The 18,130-nt window shown below is 42.4% G+C and overlaps 1 protein-coding gene and 1 long non-coding RNA gene across 2 annotated transcripts in view; one reads left to right on the top strand and one right to left on the bottom strand.

Annotated features, from left to right (window-relative positions):
* recql5 (RecQ helicase-like 5) overlaps window positions 1-18,130 on the bottom strand; it is a 124,974-nt gene that overhangs the window by 69,774 nt on the left and 37,070 nt on the right. The window contains exons 7-8 of the mRNA XM_084328428.1: window positions 14,175-14,337; window positions 13,293-13,375 (exon numbers count right to left, since the gene is read on the bottom strand). Coding sequence (XP_084184554.1) covers window positions 13,293-13,375; window positions 14,175-14,337 — 246 coding nt within the window. The remainder of the gene's footprint in view (window positions 1-13,292; window positions 13,376-14,174; window positions 14,338-18,130) is intronic.
* LOC311239962 lies at window positions 932-13,262 on the top strand. The gene is made up of 3 exons (XR_014620455.1): window positions 932-1,208; window positions 11,738-11,856; window positions 11,953-13,262. It is a non-coding gene; the product is annotated as an uncharacterized lncRNA (long non-coding RNA).

Raw genomic sequence — 18,130 nt, 5'->3', positions numbered from 1 at the left:
TGTAATGAAGCCTGTGTTTTAAGAGTGAGAAGTCTATATACTGGACCTCTGTAATGAAGCCTGCGTTTTAAGAGTGAGAAGTCTATATAGGACTTCTGACGCCTGCGTTTTAAGAGTGAGAAGTCTATATAGGACCTCTGTAATGAAGCCTGTGTTTTAAGAGTGAGAAGTCTATATAGGACTTCTGAAGCCTGCGTTTTAAGAGTGAGAAGTCTATATAGGACTTCTGAAGCCTACGTTTTAAGAGTGAGAAGTCTATATAGGACTTCTGAAGCCTACGTTTTAAGAGTGAGACGTCTATATAGGACCTCTGTAATGAAGCCTGTGTTTTAAGAGTGAGAAGTCTATATAGGACTTCTGAAGCCTGCCAGCCCTGCATAATGATTCTGAGCCAGGAAATGGGTTCTGAGAAACTGGCCTGACAAGGAGGGAGCTGCATAGTTGTTCCTTATAACTGATGTATAAGGAAATGATGTTCACGAGGTACAGGGATGAGGAAGGGACTTGATATTCACGGGTGTTTACATTTCTATTTTATTTCTTTCATGTTTTACATATATAGTTTGTTTTTTTTGTTTCGCATATACATGCATATTGAACACTTTTGTTTACACTCGTTTACGTACTTTGGACTTTCTATTTTATACGTATCTATTTTTATTTTTATCCAGCACACTCTCAGGAGCAGAAGAGAAAAAAAGCATTTCATATAAAAGTATTCTGTATTTTTGTACGACGACTAATAAAGAAACTTGAACTTGAACTCCAGAGGCTGATACAGACCGAGCAGCGGTTCAGAGTAAACCCCGTCTCTGAAGTGATCAAAGAGAGGAGGAGGAGGAGGAGGAGGAGGAGGGGGAGGAGGAGGAGGGGCGGAATGAGGGAGGGGGAGAAAGAGAGGGAGTCCAGACGCAGCAGTCCAGAGGCTGATATGGTCGGAGAGCAGCACTGATGGGATTTATTCCTTCCTTCTCGTCGCACTATTCACCAGTAGCTGTGGGACTCCTCTGATCTTCACCCGACTGCCGTCTACTAGGCTACAGGGCCGGGGGGCGGAGGGAGACACCGCTGTCAAACACTGCATACACCGCTGGCTCCCGTCAACAAAGCGCACACCCCTGGCTCAGTCAACAAACGCGCGCACTCTCGGAGCCTCTCGGAGCCACTCTGAGAAGGCACAGGCTTCCCCTCCGGTCTCTCTCCCGCGGGTAAGACCAAAATGTGTTGGATCTTGCATCTCCTCTTTCCGACAACTGGTCTGCTTAGTTCTGAGAGAGAGAGAGAGAGAGCCGTAACTCTTTAAATTAGACTAAGCCCCTATTAGGAGTTGTGCGTGCGTGTGCTCTCTCTCTCTCTCTCAGGATTCACACACAGAACTTGCCCCGTGTCTGTGCGTGCAGAGGCTAGCCGATGGCAAACAATCTAGACGTCAGCTGGTGTTTCCATGTGGCAGTCTGTCAGGTGTACAGCCCCTGTAGGTGTAGACGTACCTCGGGAGGCAGAAGTAGCCCTCCGTCAGTAAGAGCTGGACGTCTAAAGGCGGTTTCCCAAGACGTGAGTACGATAGCTGTAGGTTTAAGTTGATTAGGATCAACAATTGGCTACAGCGTTTGCAGTAGCCATTCTTCCCAGGGTCCACAAAGACTTTACATTGTGTGACCGTGCAACATAATACTTACATTGCTGCATTTAAAAAAGTATGATCTCCGACCACCGTGTGTCGACTTGCAACTGTCCTAGCTGATTTTGATTGTTTATTCTTATTTGTTGTGTCTATATGTATGAAATTGCTGTGTCTTTGTCTTGTGAGCTCGTTGTGGCTGTGAATGAGGGTGACCTCAGTGTCTTACAAGTTGAAATAAAGGTTTGAAATTAAATGAAACATCCTAACATATTACATTACAAGTAAACAGGACACAGGACTAGTACACACACACACACAGACATAATACTTACATCATAACATAAAACATTACAAGTAAACAGGACACAGGACTAGTACAGGGCAATTCCAGCGTTATGGATGTTACATTCAGAGAGAAAATTGGAAACTTAACTTAACATTGACAAGGCATCGATTTGAATTGGAAGTATAATTTACACATTTTAGTTACACTTATTGAGATAAAGATGAGCCTGCAGTAAAAAAAATAATTTTACCTTTTGGATTTTGAGATAGGTGACAAAATACACAGCGTTATGGATGTTACGGAAATGGACAAGCTTTTCGGACTCACTGAACACATGATGAAAACTCTGTGAATATCTTTTTCAAAGAATAACATGTTTACTATCACTTTGTAGGGAAGGGTTTGAGGTACCCAAAAAGCACATTCAGGAAAACCTGGCATTTCCTCTCAAGGAATGAATCACAAAAAAGTGCCGTTATGGTAAATGTTTGCGTTATGGATGTTACACGTCTGAAATAGACAAAAAACACTATCAAAAAATAGGGCTTTACCCACATGTGTTTGACTTCGGTGGACCATTTTGAGGGTCAAACCAGTCTGTATTCATGTTGTAGTCTGAAAAAATGCCAGGAAATGCTGAGAGAATTGTTGAATATATATAGAACACAAATGTTCTAGAATGTTCGATTATGACATCATACTGTGACGTCGCTATAGAGGTGAGATTTAAAGCAACAGTGTTGTCATTACGCCAGTGTTGCATAACAGGCCTCATTTGAATTCAGCATCATAGTCAAGTGAAAGGTAATGTGTGGAGTCTGTGGACACACGACTCATCAGAACTTTAAAGGATTAAACTGACGACAGCCGCACAGAGCGACAGAAACAACAGGCTGATTCTGTTCCATTGTCAATACGACAGTTAAGATCTGCTTCACTGTCAACAGTATTCTCTCTGGAGACTGGCCTAACTTGTTGAACTGAAGTTGGGGAAAAACGATATGGACAAAAACACCACCCATATGATTGTGATATATAACTTGCAGTAGAATTCTATAATAATAATAATAATAATAATAATAATAATAATAATAATAATAATAATAATAATAATAATAATAATAATAATAATAATAATAATAATATGTTATTTATATTGCACATTTGGCAATCTCAAAGTGCTACAGGTTAAAACTTAAAAGCATTTAATGCAACAGATAAAACATGTTATGAATTCAATTATGTTTGTGATATTGTTTTTGAAAAAAGGTTCTAGTCAAGTTCAGAAGCTACATTTCCTTTTCATATCGTTTAAAAACCAATTCAATGCGTATATATATTGTAGGAATACAATAACCTTCTATGTAAAGCTGCCTGCAGATGATCAGCTGCAGAATGTGTTTCTATGGAGAATGTGTGGCGCCCGTCTCCATGGCGATGCCACCCTCGGCCTCTCGCGATGCTCAAGATGGCCGCCCAGCGCTTCAATCTGATCTCAACTTTTACCACGGTCACCGCTGACCTTTCCAAAAGGGCGCCACCAATGAGGCTACAGTGTTGACGCGATGTAAGCAGAAGCGACTCTGTGAGGGAAGCAACCGTTGTGATTGGAGGATCGAGGAAAAGAGGGCAGGGCTTACGCACGCTCAAAATTGGATTTCCCGGTAATGGCCAATCTTATATTACACACATTTTGCGGCATGCCTACCAGACTCTTTCCAATATCACTTGACTCATTTATACTGGCTATTTAAAACACCTGCATGCCCATCTGCAGCCTTCGCCATGTGGATAGTGTGTTCCTCGTTGTTGCAACGCCGTTGTGAATTCAATATGGATCTGCCGTAATTGAATTCACTGTGAGATGTTGCTCCGTTACTGCGAGGCATGAAAAACGAATATGCAATCAAATGTGCGTCTGAATAACGGCAGCGTGAAGAGAGCCGTGCTATCGTTACACACACGTGCTAGACGTGATTAGGCATAAATAGAAAAGGTGCCAGGTGGTGTCTGTGCAAAGAGATCCTGGGATCCTGTCTCCTGAGTGATCAGGAGACACCAAATCTGCTGTAGGGCTGCACGATTTTGGAAAATAATCTAATTGCGATTTTTCTGACAGATATTGCGATTGCGATTAAATTTGCGATTATAATTTAAAAAAAATTAAGCAGCCTCACAGAGGTTTATTGTAAAATGCGGCTTGCATCTGGCCTACGCGGTGGGTCTTTTCGGGACACCGAGCCTTAAAATGTTTATTTTACCTGGGAATCGATAACGGTACCCAACGGTACCTTTTTTTCTGTACTTTACTCTCCCTCTCTGAAGTCTAAACTTCACAACACACAATCTAAAACCCCTTATCTCCCTCTCCCAAACCGATCTTGTATCTCAATGGGACTTCCTGGTTAAACAAATTTAAGAAAAAGAGTAAAAAATATATATATATTGCGTTTTTTTTTTTTTTTTGATAATTGCATCATTCCAAATCGCGATTTCGGTTTAAAATCGATTAATCGTGCAGCCCTAATCTGCTGTGACATCCACATCTGCCGTCAAAAACCTAAATCTCTATTTACTCGAGAACATGCTCATAACATCAACAAACGCCAGCACAGTCAAAATGGATTTACCACTTTACACACAACAACTACATTAGCTTTCCTGTAACAAGCATTTTAAATAGTGTGAAGAAGTGCTGTCTAAAATAAAGTCTACGTAGGCTATATTCCATGCCAGACAACATGAACATAGTCAAAGTGAACACTTTAACATTAAAACGTGTAAACCTTTAACACAATAGCACAGGTACTTCAGACAGTCAACAAGGAGTGAGACCCTCCTCTCCTCTCCTTCTCTCTTTTCCTCCTTCTATCTTGTAGATCCGGTAGTTGTTGTGATAAGGGAACAGTCCTTGGGCCGGACGAGATATCGGTACCGAAAAGGCGGCAAAACCTTACCTATTTTAAAGTGTTCATAGGGTCAATATAAGTTAATTAAAATATGATAGACTTTCCATAGGAGCAGCTTTTTATATTTTTTGACTGTTTGTTATTTTCCTCTATAGGCGGATTTTCATCAGTTCCAAAAAGAACACAGACAGCCAATAGCACATAAAAATTTCTATAACACTCTTTTTGGACATTCCTTTTTATAAATTAAACAAACCTGTGTCCAATTAAATTAGTTGATGAAGTGGGTGTGGCCTATTATTTGGTGGTGGAGCAGTTCTTTCAGGAATCAAAGCTGAATGGGACACAGCTGTCACAGCTGACTGGTAAGATAAATCCAACTTTAAATGTTACTACATGTTAAGGGTTATGAAAACACATATACAATATATATGTATACACATGTGCATGAGAATTTAAGAAGCATATTTGATTGTTTAGAGACATATTTTGTTACTAACTGTATGTTTCATTGCATAAGGGCAATAACGTAAGGCATCATGCAGGGGTCCTAAAAGTGAATTTGAACATTAGCCCTGAATAGCCGATCTACAAGCTAATGTAAAAACAAAATATTGATTTATCTATTTCAGAGAGTCACGCCATCATAGAGCAGTTCTTACAGGAATCAAAGCTGAATGTGACACAGCTGACTGGTAAGACAAATCTAACTTTTTATTCTTGTGTTTAAACAAATATATATATATATTTGTTTGTTTAGAGACTTTTGTTTGTTTAGTGCTACTTTAGAAGTGCATTAGCGTCAGATTTCAAGCTAATTAATGTAAAAACTAAATATTAATTTGTCTATTTCAGAGTGTCACGTCCTCGTGAAAAAATTAATCCAACTTCCGTCGTAGGCAGCAGCAAGGTATGCATCATCCACTGCTCTGACGGGATTTCTGACTCAAACCTGGTGTCACCCCAAAACATGGACTCATGGAAGTCCTTGCTGAGGGCAGCAGAAATCAGACATCATATCCCAATTTTGGACATAGCCAAAGACTTGTGTGAAGGAGAAATTCCAAAAGTACTGTATCATCGCCGATGCCGTAGCATCTTCACATTGAAAAAATCACTAGACACTATCACTCTAAAAACAGCATCTGCCTCAAAAACAGCATCTGCCTCTGTAGCAGCAGAAGAAACTTCTAGAAGACCATCTAGAGATGCACCAAGCAAATCAATAGTGTATGAAGTGAAGTGTATCTTCTGCGAAAAATCAAGCAAGTATATGAAGGGCCAAAACACGAGGGAACCTCTCATACAATGTTCAGAGTTGCGCGCAGATGACATGATCAGAAAAGCAGCAGTCATCAAACTGGACCAGAGAATGCTTGCTATCACTAGTAGAGAGCTTGTTGCTGCTGAGTGCCAATATCATAGGTCTTGCTACCGTGCATACACATCTCATATTACATCTGGGAAGCCTGCTACCTGCTCTAAGTCAAGGAAAGAAAGTGGAGATGCAGAAAAACAGTATGAGGTAGCAGAAAAAAAAGCCTATGACGAAGTGTTTTCATACATTAGGAATGAACTCTTTCCCAATCCAGAAGTAATACCCATGACAAACTTCTCATCAAGACTAGAATCATCCATGAAGTCTCTTGGTGTCAGCCAGATCAAGGACTCAACTAAGAAACATATCCGCCGTAGGATGGAAGACGAGCTTGGCGGATCCATCCATATCTTTCCTGATGAAAATGGAAAGCTTCTTCTATACCCAGACAGCCTATCAAGGACTGAGCTTGTCAAAACAGTATTGTCCTTGAAAATAGAACTGCAACATATCAGATCAGTGAACCCTGATGATGCTGTAACAAAGGCAGCTTTGCTGATGAGAAATGCTATTAAAAAACAAGACACCAAACAAGTGTGGCCACCTGATGTAGAACAAGGTGAATTCTTAATTCCTGAATCCATCACTCAGTTCTTGCAAACACTACTGAGTGGAGACTGCAACAGCCCGTCTGAAAGAGTAAAACGACTTGTCACCTCCTTTGGTAGTGACTTGGTCTTTGCAGTCACATGTGGCAGAATCAAGCCACCAAAACATTGTTGATATCCTGGAGAACTGCTGGCTGAATCCATTCAGTCCAGACCAATGTGAGTTTGTCAGCTTGTCAACAGCAACTGTTGCCCCACCAGATGTGGGCAATGACCTACTTGATGCTCATAAGATAGGAGAGCAAGCCTATCAAGCCTTCAAACATGAACGTCTCGAGACAACTCCACCAACTACAAAGTTTTATGACAAGATCACAAAGAATAAGCTGAAAACATTTTTAGAGGTCGGTAAAAAAACATGCAGCAAAGGGCAAGGCAAGGAAGTAATTCTGAAGGCTGATAGGAATCTGTTTGGCCACATGGTTCTGGTGGCCCAGAGCCGAGAGCTACACATGAGAGATGTGTTGGCACATCCACTGGGACCCGTGCCCTGGGCCCTAGCTAATGGGGATGGATCTCTTCGCAAGACAAACAAGGCAACAAGCCAGAGAGTTGGAGAAGAGTGTTGCCCCAGCAGAAGTAATCCCCAAACCATCAACAACCATCATCGATGGAATGAGCCTTGTCCAAAAAATGAAAGGAGATGACAAGACATTTGCACAGCTGGCAGAATCAACCCTAGCCAAGGTCTTGCATGAAGGTGGCAATAGTGAACGGATTGATGTTGTCTTTGATGTTTATAAGGACATGTCAATCAAAAATTCAGAAAGGGCAAACAGAGGTGCAGAAATGGGGATCCAGTTCAAAAACATTGTTTCTGGCCACAATATTCAGCAGTGGAGGAAACTGCTCTGCAGTGCTGCAAACAAAGCCAGTCTCATCAAGTTCTTGGTGGAGGAATGGAAACGGCCCAAGCACAGAGATAAACTGCAAGATAAGACACTGTATGTCACTTGTGAAGAAGTCCGCTTCAAAATCACCAAGGACCAGTGGGAGGAGGTAACACAACTGAGATCTACGCAGGAGGAAGCCGACACCCGCATGCTATTGCATGCTCTCCATGCAGCAGAGTCTGGCTACAAGGCAGCGATCATCATAGCTGATGACACAGATGTTCTGGTGCTGTCCCTTGGTTTCAGCAAGGACATTCCATGCCGTGTGTACCAAAAATGTGGCACACAGAACAGGACAAGATTTCTGGACATGACTCGGTGAAAGTGTTGCTGATGCCTTGATTGGCATGCATGCGTTCACCGGTTGTGACACTATAAGTGCATTTGCAGGACGTGGGAAAATGGGCACCTTCAAACAATTGAAGTCAGACAGGGCATACCAAGAAGCCTTCCTTGAGCTGCGCCGTGCTTGGACTCTCTCTGATGAGCTCTCCAAGAAGCTGGAGGAAATCACTTGCCGCATGTATGTACCCTCTACACACACTACAGAAGTCAATCTTCTTCGCTACCAACTTTTCTGCACCAGGCGTGGAGAGGTAGAGTCCAGCCAGCTTCCACCATGTCAGGATTGCCTGTTTATGCATTCAATTCGTGCCAACTATCAGGCTGCTATCTGGAGACGGTCTCTTCAAACCCAGCCATATGTACCAAGCCCTGTGGACCATGGGTGGACCACAAATGATGAAGGGCAGCTGGAAATGCAGTGGATGCGTGGTTCCCCAGCACCAGATGCTGTCTTGCAGTTGCTATCCTGCAAGTGTGTGAGGTCATGCAAACTACCTGAGTGCACATGTCTCAAGAATGGGCTGAAATGCACAAACCTGTGTAAATTACAAACCTGTGCCAACCAATGCAGTGAGGAGGAGACCCCTGCACAGCTGACAGACTCAGATACTGATGATGCACCACTCAAAAAAAGAAAGAAAAAAGTAAAATATGCACAACTGTTTCCTTTCCTTTAAAGTAATGATAACAAGGGGCTAGGTAATTGAACCTCTGTGACTCAGTGATGTTATGTGACATTGTAACATATTTCTGTTATAGCTGATACTGTGTATGTCACCTGTGTTTTGGTTTGTGCTGATGTCATAACTAGGATTGCCTTTTTACGGTCTACTTTACACAGGATGATTGTATAGAGTGTATACATCTGTATACTTTATTTTATTTTGTTGACTGTGTTGGCTCCTTGCTCTGCAGCAGATTATTTTACATTATTTTTGTATCATATTAAAGTTGTCTTGTGCTGCTATTCGTCTGAAATTACTATACTACTTCTATGTCCTGTATCTGTATCCCTGTGGGATCAATGAAGGTATCTATCTATCTATCTATCTATCTATCTAACTCTAAAACCAATTGAATAAGGTATTGAGAAGAACAATATAATTTGTCAAAAAGGTTCCTTAATTAGACAATATACATTGCAATTATTTAGTACTTAAGGGTTTATTACAAGTATCTGTGGCTGGCTAATAGTTCAACACACCCAAAGGAGATGATATAATGAAAGAAGATGATTTCCAGGGAAGGCACTTTTTAGTTTTTTGAATATACAATTTTCACAGATTTGAGGTATAGTGCAGAATTTTGGCTACAGAAAGAGTCATTTTCAAGATAGAAAGGTCATCTTGGGCTTAAATTGAAGCTTAGGGATATGGGAAGTTTTCTATATACAAGTGAGGCAGTGATATTCACCGTAATGTGCTGGAAAATAACCATCTTTGTTGTTATTTGTTAAGCGGACAGTATATTTCTTTGTGTTTCTGTGGATGATGCAGGTCATATTTAACAATACAATGGTAGCATGCCCCAAAATACTATTCTGCTACTTACCCCTATGTGTCAAGATACTACATGACAAATTTTAGACTACCAAGTCGATTTTTGTAATTTTAGTGAATTAATGTATGCCTTTACACAATTTCGCCAGAGCCATATACCAAAAAGGGGGGTTTGAGGTGATAACCACTAAAAAGCTGCCAGTCAGCAAGGTCTATCATATCAAAACCTAATCTAGGGATGTATAGGAATTAAAAAATCACAACTAAACGTTGCCGCCTCACCGGTACCGACATGTCATATCTGGGCACTTGGCCCAAGGACTATATGGTGTCATCACTTCATGTTATGCAGAGAGCTCCCATGTTGTAGAATTACCCTGGTGATGATACACATAGCACTCGCACGGCGGACAAGGACGACACTGTGCCCCCAGATGACGCACGCTCCCTGGGGAATACACCACACCACACCACCCGCTCTCCGTCTTTCCATCCATCGCTCCCCCCTGCTTTCCCTCTGGGTGGTTTGTTTATCTCATACACGGCTCACAGGCTCATGAGGAAAGCACTCAGTGCCGCGTTCCACTCGCAAGATAAAACAACAAGCACATTAGCAGAGAATTAGCTCACGTCAACATACCTGGTGCGGTGTAACGAGCAGCTCCAATGACAACACACAGGGCAACTGACACTGCCGGGGTTACGAGTTCAATTTCCACGGGGGAATGCTTAACACTTTCTTCGCCAGGCTTATGTACATCATTATACCATCCTCTGCCAGCTCTATTTGTCTATGGAGAAGTTCCCCTTCTTTGCAGGGCTATAACGTTTTAAATTGTATTGCTAAATTGACATTACTATGGCCCATTCAACGTCAATTATCTATCGTTCAGGACGTAGGAACGTTATACTTTTTCATTCATACTAAAATACGGTCTAAAGTATAAATGTTTTTATCGTTTTCTGCAGCATTCTCCAGAACGTGATTTATAGCCCTAAATGCATTATATTGATGATCAAATACAGTTTGATAGCGATCTGCGCTAAAGTAAAAGTAGCTTCTAGAAGTTACTACTTATCATCTGATGTTGACCGGATGGGGGGGGGGTCGTTTATAATTCCGTGGCAAACGTTAGATGATTCATCTAGTGTGGGTGATATGATCATTAGAGCAGTTTGTATCGAACACGGTAATAAAAAAAACGCTGAAACTCACCCCAGTCTCCTCGGGCCGTTGGGCGATGAGCGTGGAGCAAAAATATTCCTATTATGGGATGTTGAAATATGCGATCCATCTCCAGGTTGTATAATAGTATATACATCCAAATCATGTTGTTTATCGAGTTATTGGTAACGGATCACTATCCATTGTGTTGCGCTCGAGTCCCGGCACCTATAGCGAGTGATCGGACCGAATTTGGATGAGCACCAGTTTCTGTTTCCGGTTTGGGCGATCCGCCGATCGGCCACCAGATGGCGCTCTTGAACCGTTGGAGAGTTGAGAGGGGATCAACAGTAGATCTCAAGTCTCCGGGGGAGAAATATGATTGCAATCACAGATTTTTGAAATATTGATCTCAATGACGTGTTACGGCGTCATTGGCAGAATTAGCATGGCGGGGAATGACGAGTTTAGGCGTCCTTGGCAGAGAAAGTGTTAAGAAAGGTATACGATGTATATACGGTATATATTATTTACTTTTTTATATCTATAATCTAGTGCATTTAATTATTTGTAATTGTTTTTTTTTGTCTAATCGCTCTGCCTTTTCATTTTCTTCCGAGTGTTCTCTTGGTCGCAGGGATGGTGGGGAGGGACAAAGGATGGATATAATAATAGCTTAATGTTTGTGTGTCTTCAATTGGTTTGTACATGCGTGTTTGTTTATAAAATAGCAAAATACCCTCCCTAGGCCGACAGTAGGGGGAAAATGCGCGCAACGACCAGGAAGGGAATTGGCATAACGACTCAATTGGGATGGGAGAAAAATACAGAAAAAAGGGGGAGGAAAAAATAGACAAAATAATTATAAAAAAATTTGCAAAATACAAAAAAAAAAAAAAAAAAAAAAAAGGGAATCCACACCGACGACACGGATCAAAACCTTAGGCTTCCGGCTACATACATCCTACATACATCCTACATACATCCTACATACATCCCCCTCTGATTGTTGTTGTTTGTGTCTCCGCAGCATGGATGCCAAGGAAGAGACGGTGAACCTGTTGACCAAGCTGTGGACTAAGCTGCAGGGTCTGCCCAGCGCCAACAACATGGAGCTCGGAGGCTTCGTCATCGTCCTCATCTTCATCTGTAAGCTCCTCCCACTCCCTATATTCTACACTCTCTGGTCAACATACCTTCAGAAGATGATGACTGATTATGTTTATGTTGTGTGTCCCCCCACAGTGGTTATCGTACTGATGTTCGGCGTGGTCTGTTTGACTTGCTGCTGCTATCGCAGGAACAAGACCAAAGCACCCCCCGTCTAAGAGCATGTCCGCGCCGCCCCCCAAAAAAGAAGAAATATTTAAAAAAGACAGATCTTCTCTGGATCGTTGAACTCTGTTAAAGGAACGAGATCCTGGTGCAATGAGAAAGAAGAACCGACTGGTATCGACAACACACTGTTCTACACAGACAAAGGAACTGGAGCTCTCTGGGGGGGGGGAGGCCACGTGGAGGGAGCGGAGGCCCTGGACTGGTGCTTTAATAGGCAACACATTGTAGATCTCTAGCTCTCTTTAACGACTGAGTGAAGCGTCTACAGAGGGGCCCCGCCTCCCCGGTGTCCTCCAACAACACGCGCTCCTGACAAAACACGGAGGAGGAGGAGGAGGAGGAGGGTCCCCCCCCCCCCCCCCGAACACACCCATTCCCAGCTTCCGGGCTCTCTGGAATATCAACATTCCACGGAGCATCCCGGAGCTCCACCACGGGGCCAGACATGCTGGTCTTTGACCCGAGGGTGCAGGGCGGGGGAGGGGGGGTCCCTAAGAATCAACCTAGTAGATTACCAGTGACAGAGATGTACAATGCAAGTTGTATGAAGACAACAACAACAGGTACACAGACAGATGGGACAAAGTAAAAAAAAAAATCCAGAGTTTGTTTTTCTAAACTTCTGCTACATGTTTAAAAGAAGTTACTATGGCAGTTGCGCTTGGACTGTTAAAAATAAAATAAAATGCCTCTTAAATCAGGGGCATATAGCTTGTGTGCCAAACCCCTAATATGCGAGTCTGCTGCCCTCTGCTGTACAATAACGGAATAAACGGACCCTGCTGGAAATGTTGCATGGATAACGTTCAATACAAAATGTATGTTGTTCTCTAAACAAAGAAAAAGGGGAAAGAAATATAAAATGTATTATACTTTTGTACAAATGAGAAGTGTTTCTAGTTCACTTTGTATACTTGTATTGCATATTAATGGATCTGCATTTATATAGCAGCTTTTATCCAAAGAGCTTTACAATTGTATGCCTCACATTCGCACAACAACGGCCGCCATGATGCGCGGTGCCAACCTGCTCACCGGGAGCAGCTGGGGGGTCAAGTGTCTCGCTCAAGGACACGTCGCCACGCTGCTCCCGGGAGGAGGGGGACTCGAACAGGGAACCTTCCAATTACCAGACCGACAGCTCTACCTATACTGAGCCCACTGTCTTGGCATATTAATATTGTGTATTGTCATGCAATAAACAGTTACTTATCGTTTTTTAAGTGTGTAATGTATGCCTCACTCACCCTTCTTGGACACAGTAGGACACCATGCATTCAAAGTCTTTTATGGCTGATTTGTCCATCTCCTTTGGAGAGCCACGTTTCTTCTACAAAAGAATCAAATCAGTCCACGTCAGTGTGAGGTATATATATATATAATATTCACATACATGGTTGAAGAATTTAATCTGTAGATGGAAAATATACGGCATCTGGAACTTTCCATAACCAGTGTGTAAATACAGAATATAGATGTTTTTACTGTAGCGCTTATGAACATTAACCGATGTAAAACAAAACATTGATCACGGCCACAAAGATCTTTACCCGGTTGTGTGTGTGGCGTCATTTCTTGTATCAAGAGCTCAATCAAACAACTAGAGAGACTGAGAACATTCTTATTCTTTGGTTGTGTGGGGCTGCCCGTTTCATGTTTGGATCACTGAGTGAGCCTTTAAACTATGCAGGATGTTATAGAATCCCTTCGTGCCGATCTATAGATCAATATCTGAAATAAATAAATAAATATTAAGAAAGAAAAAACACTAACCTTCTTACCGTCATTTACTATTATATACCATACCTTACCACTATCTACTATGTTTATATCCTTATACTACCTATCATGCTAATATGTCTATGCTACTAAGTATCTACTATTTTACTATCCTTATACTACTACCTATCATGCTAATATGTCTATACTACTATCTACTATGTTGCTATCCTTATACTACTACCTACCTATCATGCTAATATGTCTATAATTATGCACTCAGAGTGTAACACTCAAGTTCGACACTGCTAGATGAACAATACCACTGACCCTTAGCTGAAACCCTTCCTGCTGGCTTGTAAGTCTAAATGACTAAATGTGAATGTAAATGTATAGCTGGTGGTGGTGACCTGTTTGCGGGCGACCTCCTTGCGGATGAGGAAGTTCAGCTGCTGCTGGTCTTTGGGGGAGTAGTATGTGCGACAGCAGGCGGGCAGGCCGTCCCTCCCCGCGCGACCAGACTCCTGGTAGTAGCTGGCCAGGGACTTGGCGAGGTTCCAGTGGGCCACGAACCTGCAGTGGAAAAACGACAAGACAAGACCCCATCAACGTGTGTAGAGAGACAGATTAACCCTTTCACTACAGAAGGTTAACCTTTCACTACAGAAGGTTATCCTTTCACTGCCACACTACAAAGTGTTAATGCTGTTCGATTTGGATCAATCAGCCAGTATCACCTCTCCATCGTTGTCGTTGTGTAGTTTCTGCGTTGTGTTTCTTTCTCTCGGTCTTCTCATACTGGCTGTACAATCTTTGTCATTCCCCTTTAATGCAATCCGTAACCATAAGTATTCGACACTGGACAGTGTAGTACCTTTCTTGGAATCGTTGTTTATTACATAAACAGAAGCCTCAGATGTTACCCATTTCGTATTGTCCTTGAAAAGTCTTTGATGGAACACTAAATTCATTATGCTATCATCTCTTCTGCTGTTTAGTCCAATGGTGGCTAAGGCCTCGTCGTTAGCCAGAACCCTTCTCCCGTTAGCCGAAGCTAATGATGATGTGTCATCTCCCCTCCCCCACCGGCGAGGGTGAGGGAGGGATGAAAGTCTCTGATCCAAGTCCGCTCGCGTCAGCTTCGTGTCTAGATCTAACTTACACCCGGAAGGAAACTCACATTTATAATATTCATCATCATCATCATTATTATCTCAGCATATCAAAGACAGGCCCGCCCCTCTTCTTGTTGCCATGTGACGCGCTGTCATGGCAACTGCTGTTCACCCTTCACCCACATTAACACTTTGAGTGCCAGCGACGTGTTGTCGTTATTTCGCCCTGACCGTTGAATGCTGACGACGCTAATTGTCGTTTTTATTTTTTATTAGCGATCTGAATTCAAATTTCATCAACCGAGTCTCCCGTTGGTACAGCAGCCCCTCTAGGAGCTCCGATGGGAAAATACCGCCCCCTATCGTCTATCCCTGTGTAACTGCAGGCCATTCGATTACACTGGTGGATGTGTGGGGGGGGGAGCCTACAGGCTCCACTATGCTGGCGAGCCGTCTGATGAAGAGGGAAGTGATCGCGAGATGGAAAGCAGCCTGGAATATATATTTACAGCAGCCAATAATCAATCAATAAACGCGATCGATATTTGGAATGGCGATCAGGAATTGGAATAATCTTTTTGGAGAACATCTGATCTAAGGTAAGGAGTCTGTTAGCAGTTTTAGGATAATCAGAGCTGTTTTCACTGAGATAACAGCGTGTCCCGTATGTGTATATGTGTGTGTGTGTGTGTGTGTGCTGTTGAGGAAATAAGAGAATCGATTTCTCAGCTCGCTTCTATAGCGTGCATAAGTACACATATACTATCGATAATCTAGCGTTTATTTGAAAACGATTCATAAATAGGCAGACAAATGACAACGTGTCTAGTGTATTCGAGAATATTCCAATAAATGCCGTTTATGATGGAATCTTTCTATTTTCCTGAAATTTTCGAGAAAACGATAGCTTTTCGAAATGCTAGAAAAAGGATATGAACCGATTAAAAAATAATCCGTTTCGACAATGTTGACTGCAAACAAGTCATTGATAAGCGACGGGCAGATTAGACACATAATTTAAAACATAGATAATGCGTTTTTAACGCTATCGTATCGCTATATTAATCAACGTTAATGGCCGGCACTGAAAGTGTTAAACGTCTGTTTCTAGTGGTGTCTCTCTCTCTGACCATTCTGCTAATGCAATCCTTATCAAGATGAAGGTATGACCTTCAAGCCTCTTACACCCTGCTCGCCGTGGAGACACACTGCCTGCTGACGTCTCTCTCTCTTCTCGTCTGTGTTGCTCTCAGATGGCTATAAGCAGTGCTGTCATTATATACATTTTGTTTACATAATATACATTGAAAAAACCTCGACATCCTTCAATGCCTTCACTACCACACTACAGATGGTTAACGCTTTCACTAGCACACTACAGAAGGTTAACCCTTTCACTACCACACCACAGAAGGTTAACGCCTTCACTACCACACTACAGAAGGTTAACGCCTTCACTACCACACTACAGACGGTTAACGCTTTCACTACCACACTACAGAAGGTTAACCCTTTCACTACCACACCACAGAAGGTTAACGCCTTCACTACCACACTAGAGAAGGTTAACGCTTTCACTACCACACTACAGAAGGTTAACGCTTTCACTACCACACTACAGAAGGTTAACCGTTTCACTACCACACAACAGAAGATCAATCCTTTCACTACTGTTCTGAAGGGCCAGATTAACATTGAGAATCTACGTTTTATTGTTTTATATAACTTGTATATTATTTATATATATAAGCTATATCCCTTTAAGCCTCCGTTTGAATCATAGCATTATTCGCTTTCCTCATTGGATAATGCCCTTGACGTTGGCGGCGCCAAGAATCGCGCCCCTCAGACAAGTTCAAAGACGAGTCTGGACAAGTTGAGACATGCCTGGGGCCAGCGCATTGATTCCAGACAAGAGCTTCGGTTGCGCCCTAGAAAGCCCTCTAAGTATATATATTGTGGAAGGCGCAAACAGTAGCAGTTCGTCCGAAGTAATGCAACAGCAGTAGTTGAACCTAACGTATTGTGCAGTTCGTCATTACAGTTAACGCAGTAACGTTAACCCAGTTCGTCTAGTAGCAGAGTCAAGTTCGACCTAACTTAACGTGAAGTAAAGAGTCGTCATTTAGTGTGAATCGTATTACAGTAGTTCGTTCGGTGTGCAGCATTAACAAGCAGTTCGTTCGTTTAGTAACTAGCGTGAACCTTAGCAAGTGTGTGTGGACTTAAAGTCAGCTAAATGACTAAATGTAAATGTAAATGTAAATGTAAAGTAATTAGTATCCGAACACGAGGTGGACCTAGTAGCAGGACTATTGGACATGTGAGCATTGGAACCTACCGCGGCGATATTGTAGAACCATTATTGGTGGATTATAGTGACTTGTGGAAACGTAGTACCGTGGAGAAGAGCATCGTTAATACCATTGTCGTTTGGATTTAACTACCCTGAAGATTCTACATCGGGCTAGCTTCGGGGACGAAGCTGGCTGGCTATCATCATTGCTATCGGGCATTGGATTACAGCTATTACCCTGCTACCGAGCACTTGGATTATAAGGACCGATTCCGTATGAGAACCCCTTTTTCTTCAAGTGACCAGCCTGAGTATCCGTCTATTCTTCATTCCTCTGGAGCTTACAACTCTGTGGGAGGATATCACCAGTCTCCAGCTATACCCTCGTTTTGCCCCCCTATATTGCCATCTCACGCCATGCGGCGTCCGGTCTAGTATACTTAGCCTAGGAATTATTCATTCCCATTGACTTTGCTACTCTCTGACTTTCTAATATCATTCGCCATAAAAGAGCGACCCAGGGGAGCTCCAGTAGCTCACCACGTACCGCGAGTGCTATTTCAGCGCCGTGGACAACCGTGCTCGTCACGGATCTGGGGCTGAGCGAGTTCGAATCCCGGACTGCAGCCGTGCCTTTCCCAGAGTGTCTTCCCCCCCATCTGAACCCTTTCAGCCTGCTTCTGTCGGTCGAACTTGACCAAGTATAAATGCGATAAACGTATAAAAGAGCCAGGGAAATGGCCAAAGTTTAAAAAAAAAAAAAAAAAAAAAAAGCGACCCAGTAATTATCAGTTGTATCTTCTGCATAATAATAAAATACTGTAAATGATATCTCTTTGTCACCGTGCCGTCTATTTGAGTGTCTGCCATAATAACTGTACTGTCTGGCAAGTAATAATAATAATAATATGTAGTAGTGGTTTAATCTATCACAATCTTTAATACAGTCAGGGTT

This window comes from Notolepis coatsorum, assembly GCF_963971535.1.
Source record: "Notolepis coatsorum genome assembly, chromosome: 14".
In the NCBI taxonomy this organism is placed as follows: Eukaryota; Metazoa; Chordata; class Actinopteri; order Aulopiformes; family Paralepididae; genus Notolepis; species Notolepis coatsorum.
This window is presented reverse-complemented; position numbering and strand designations above follow the sequence as displayed.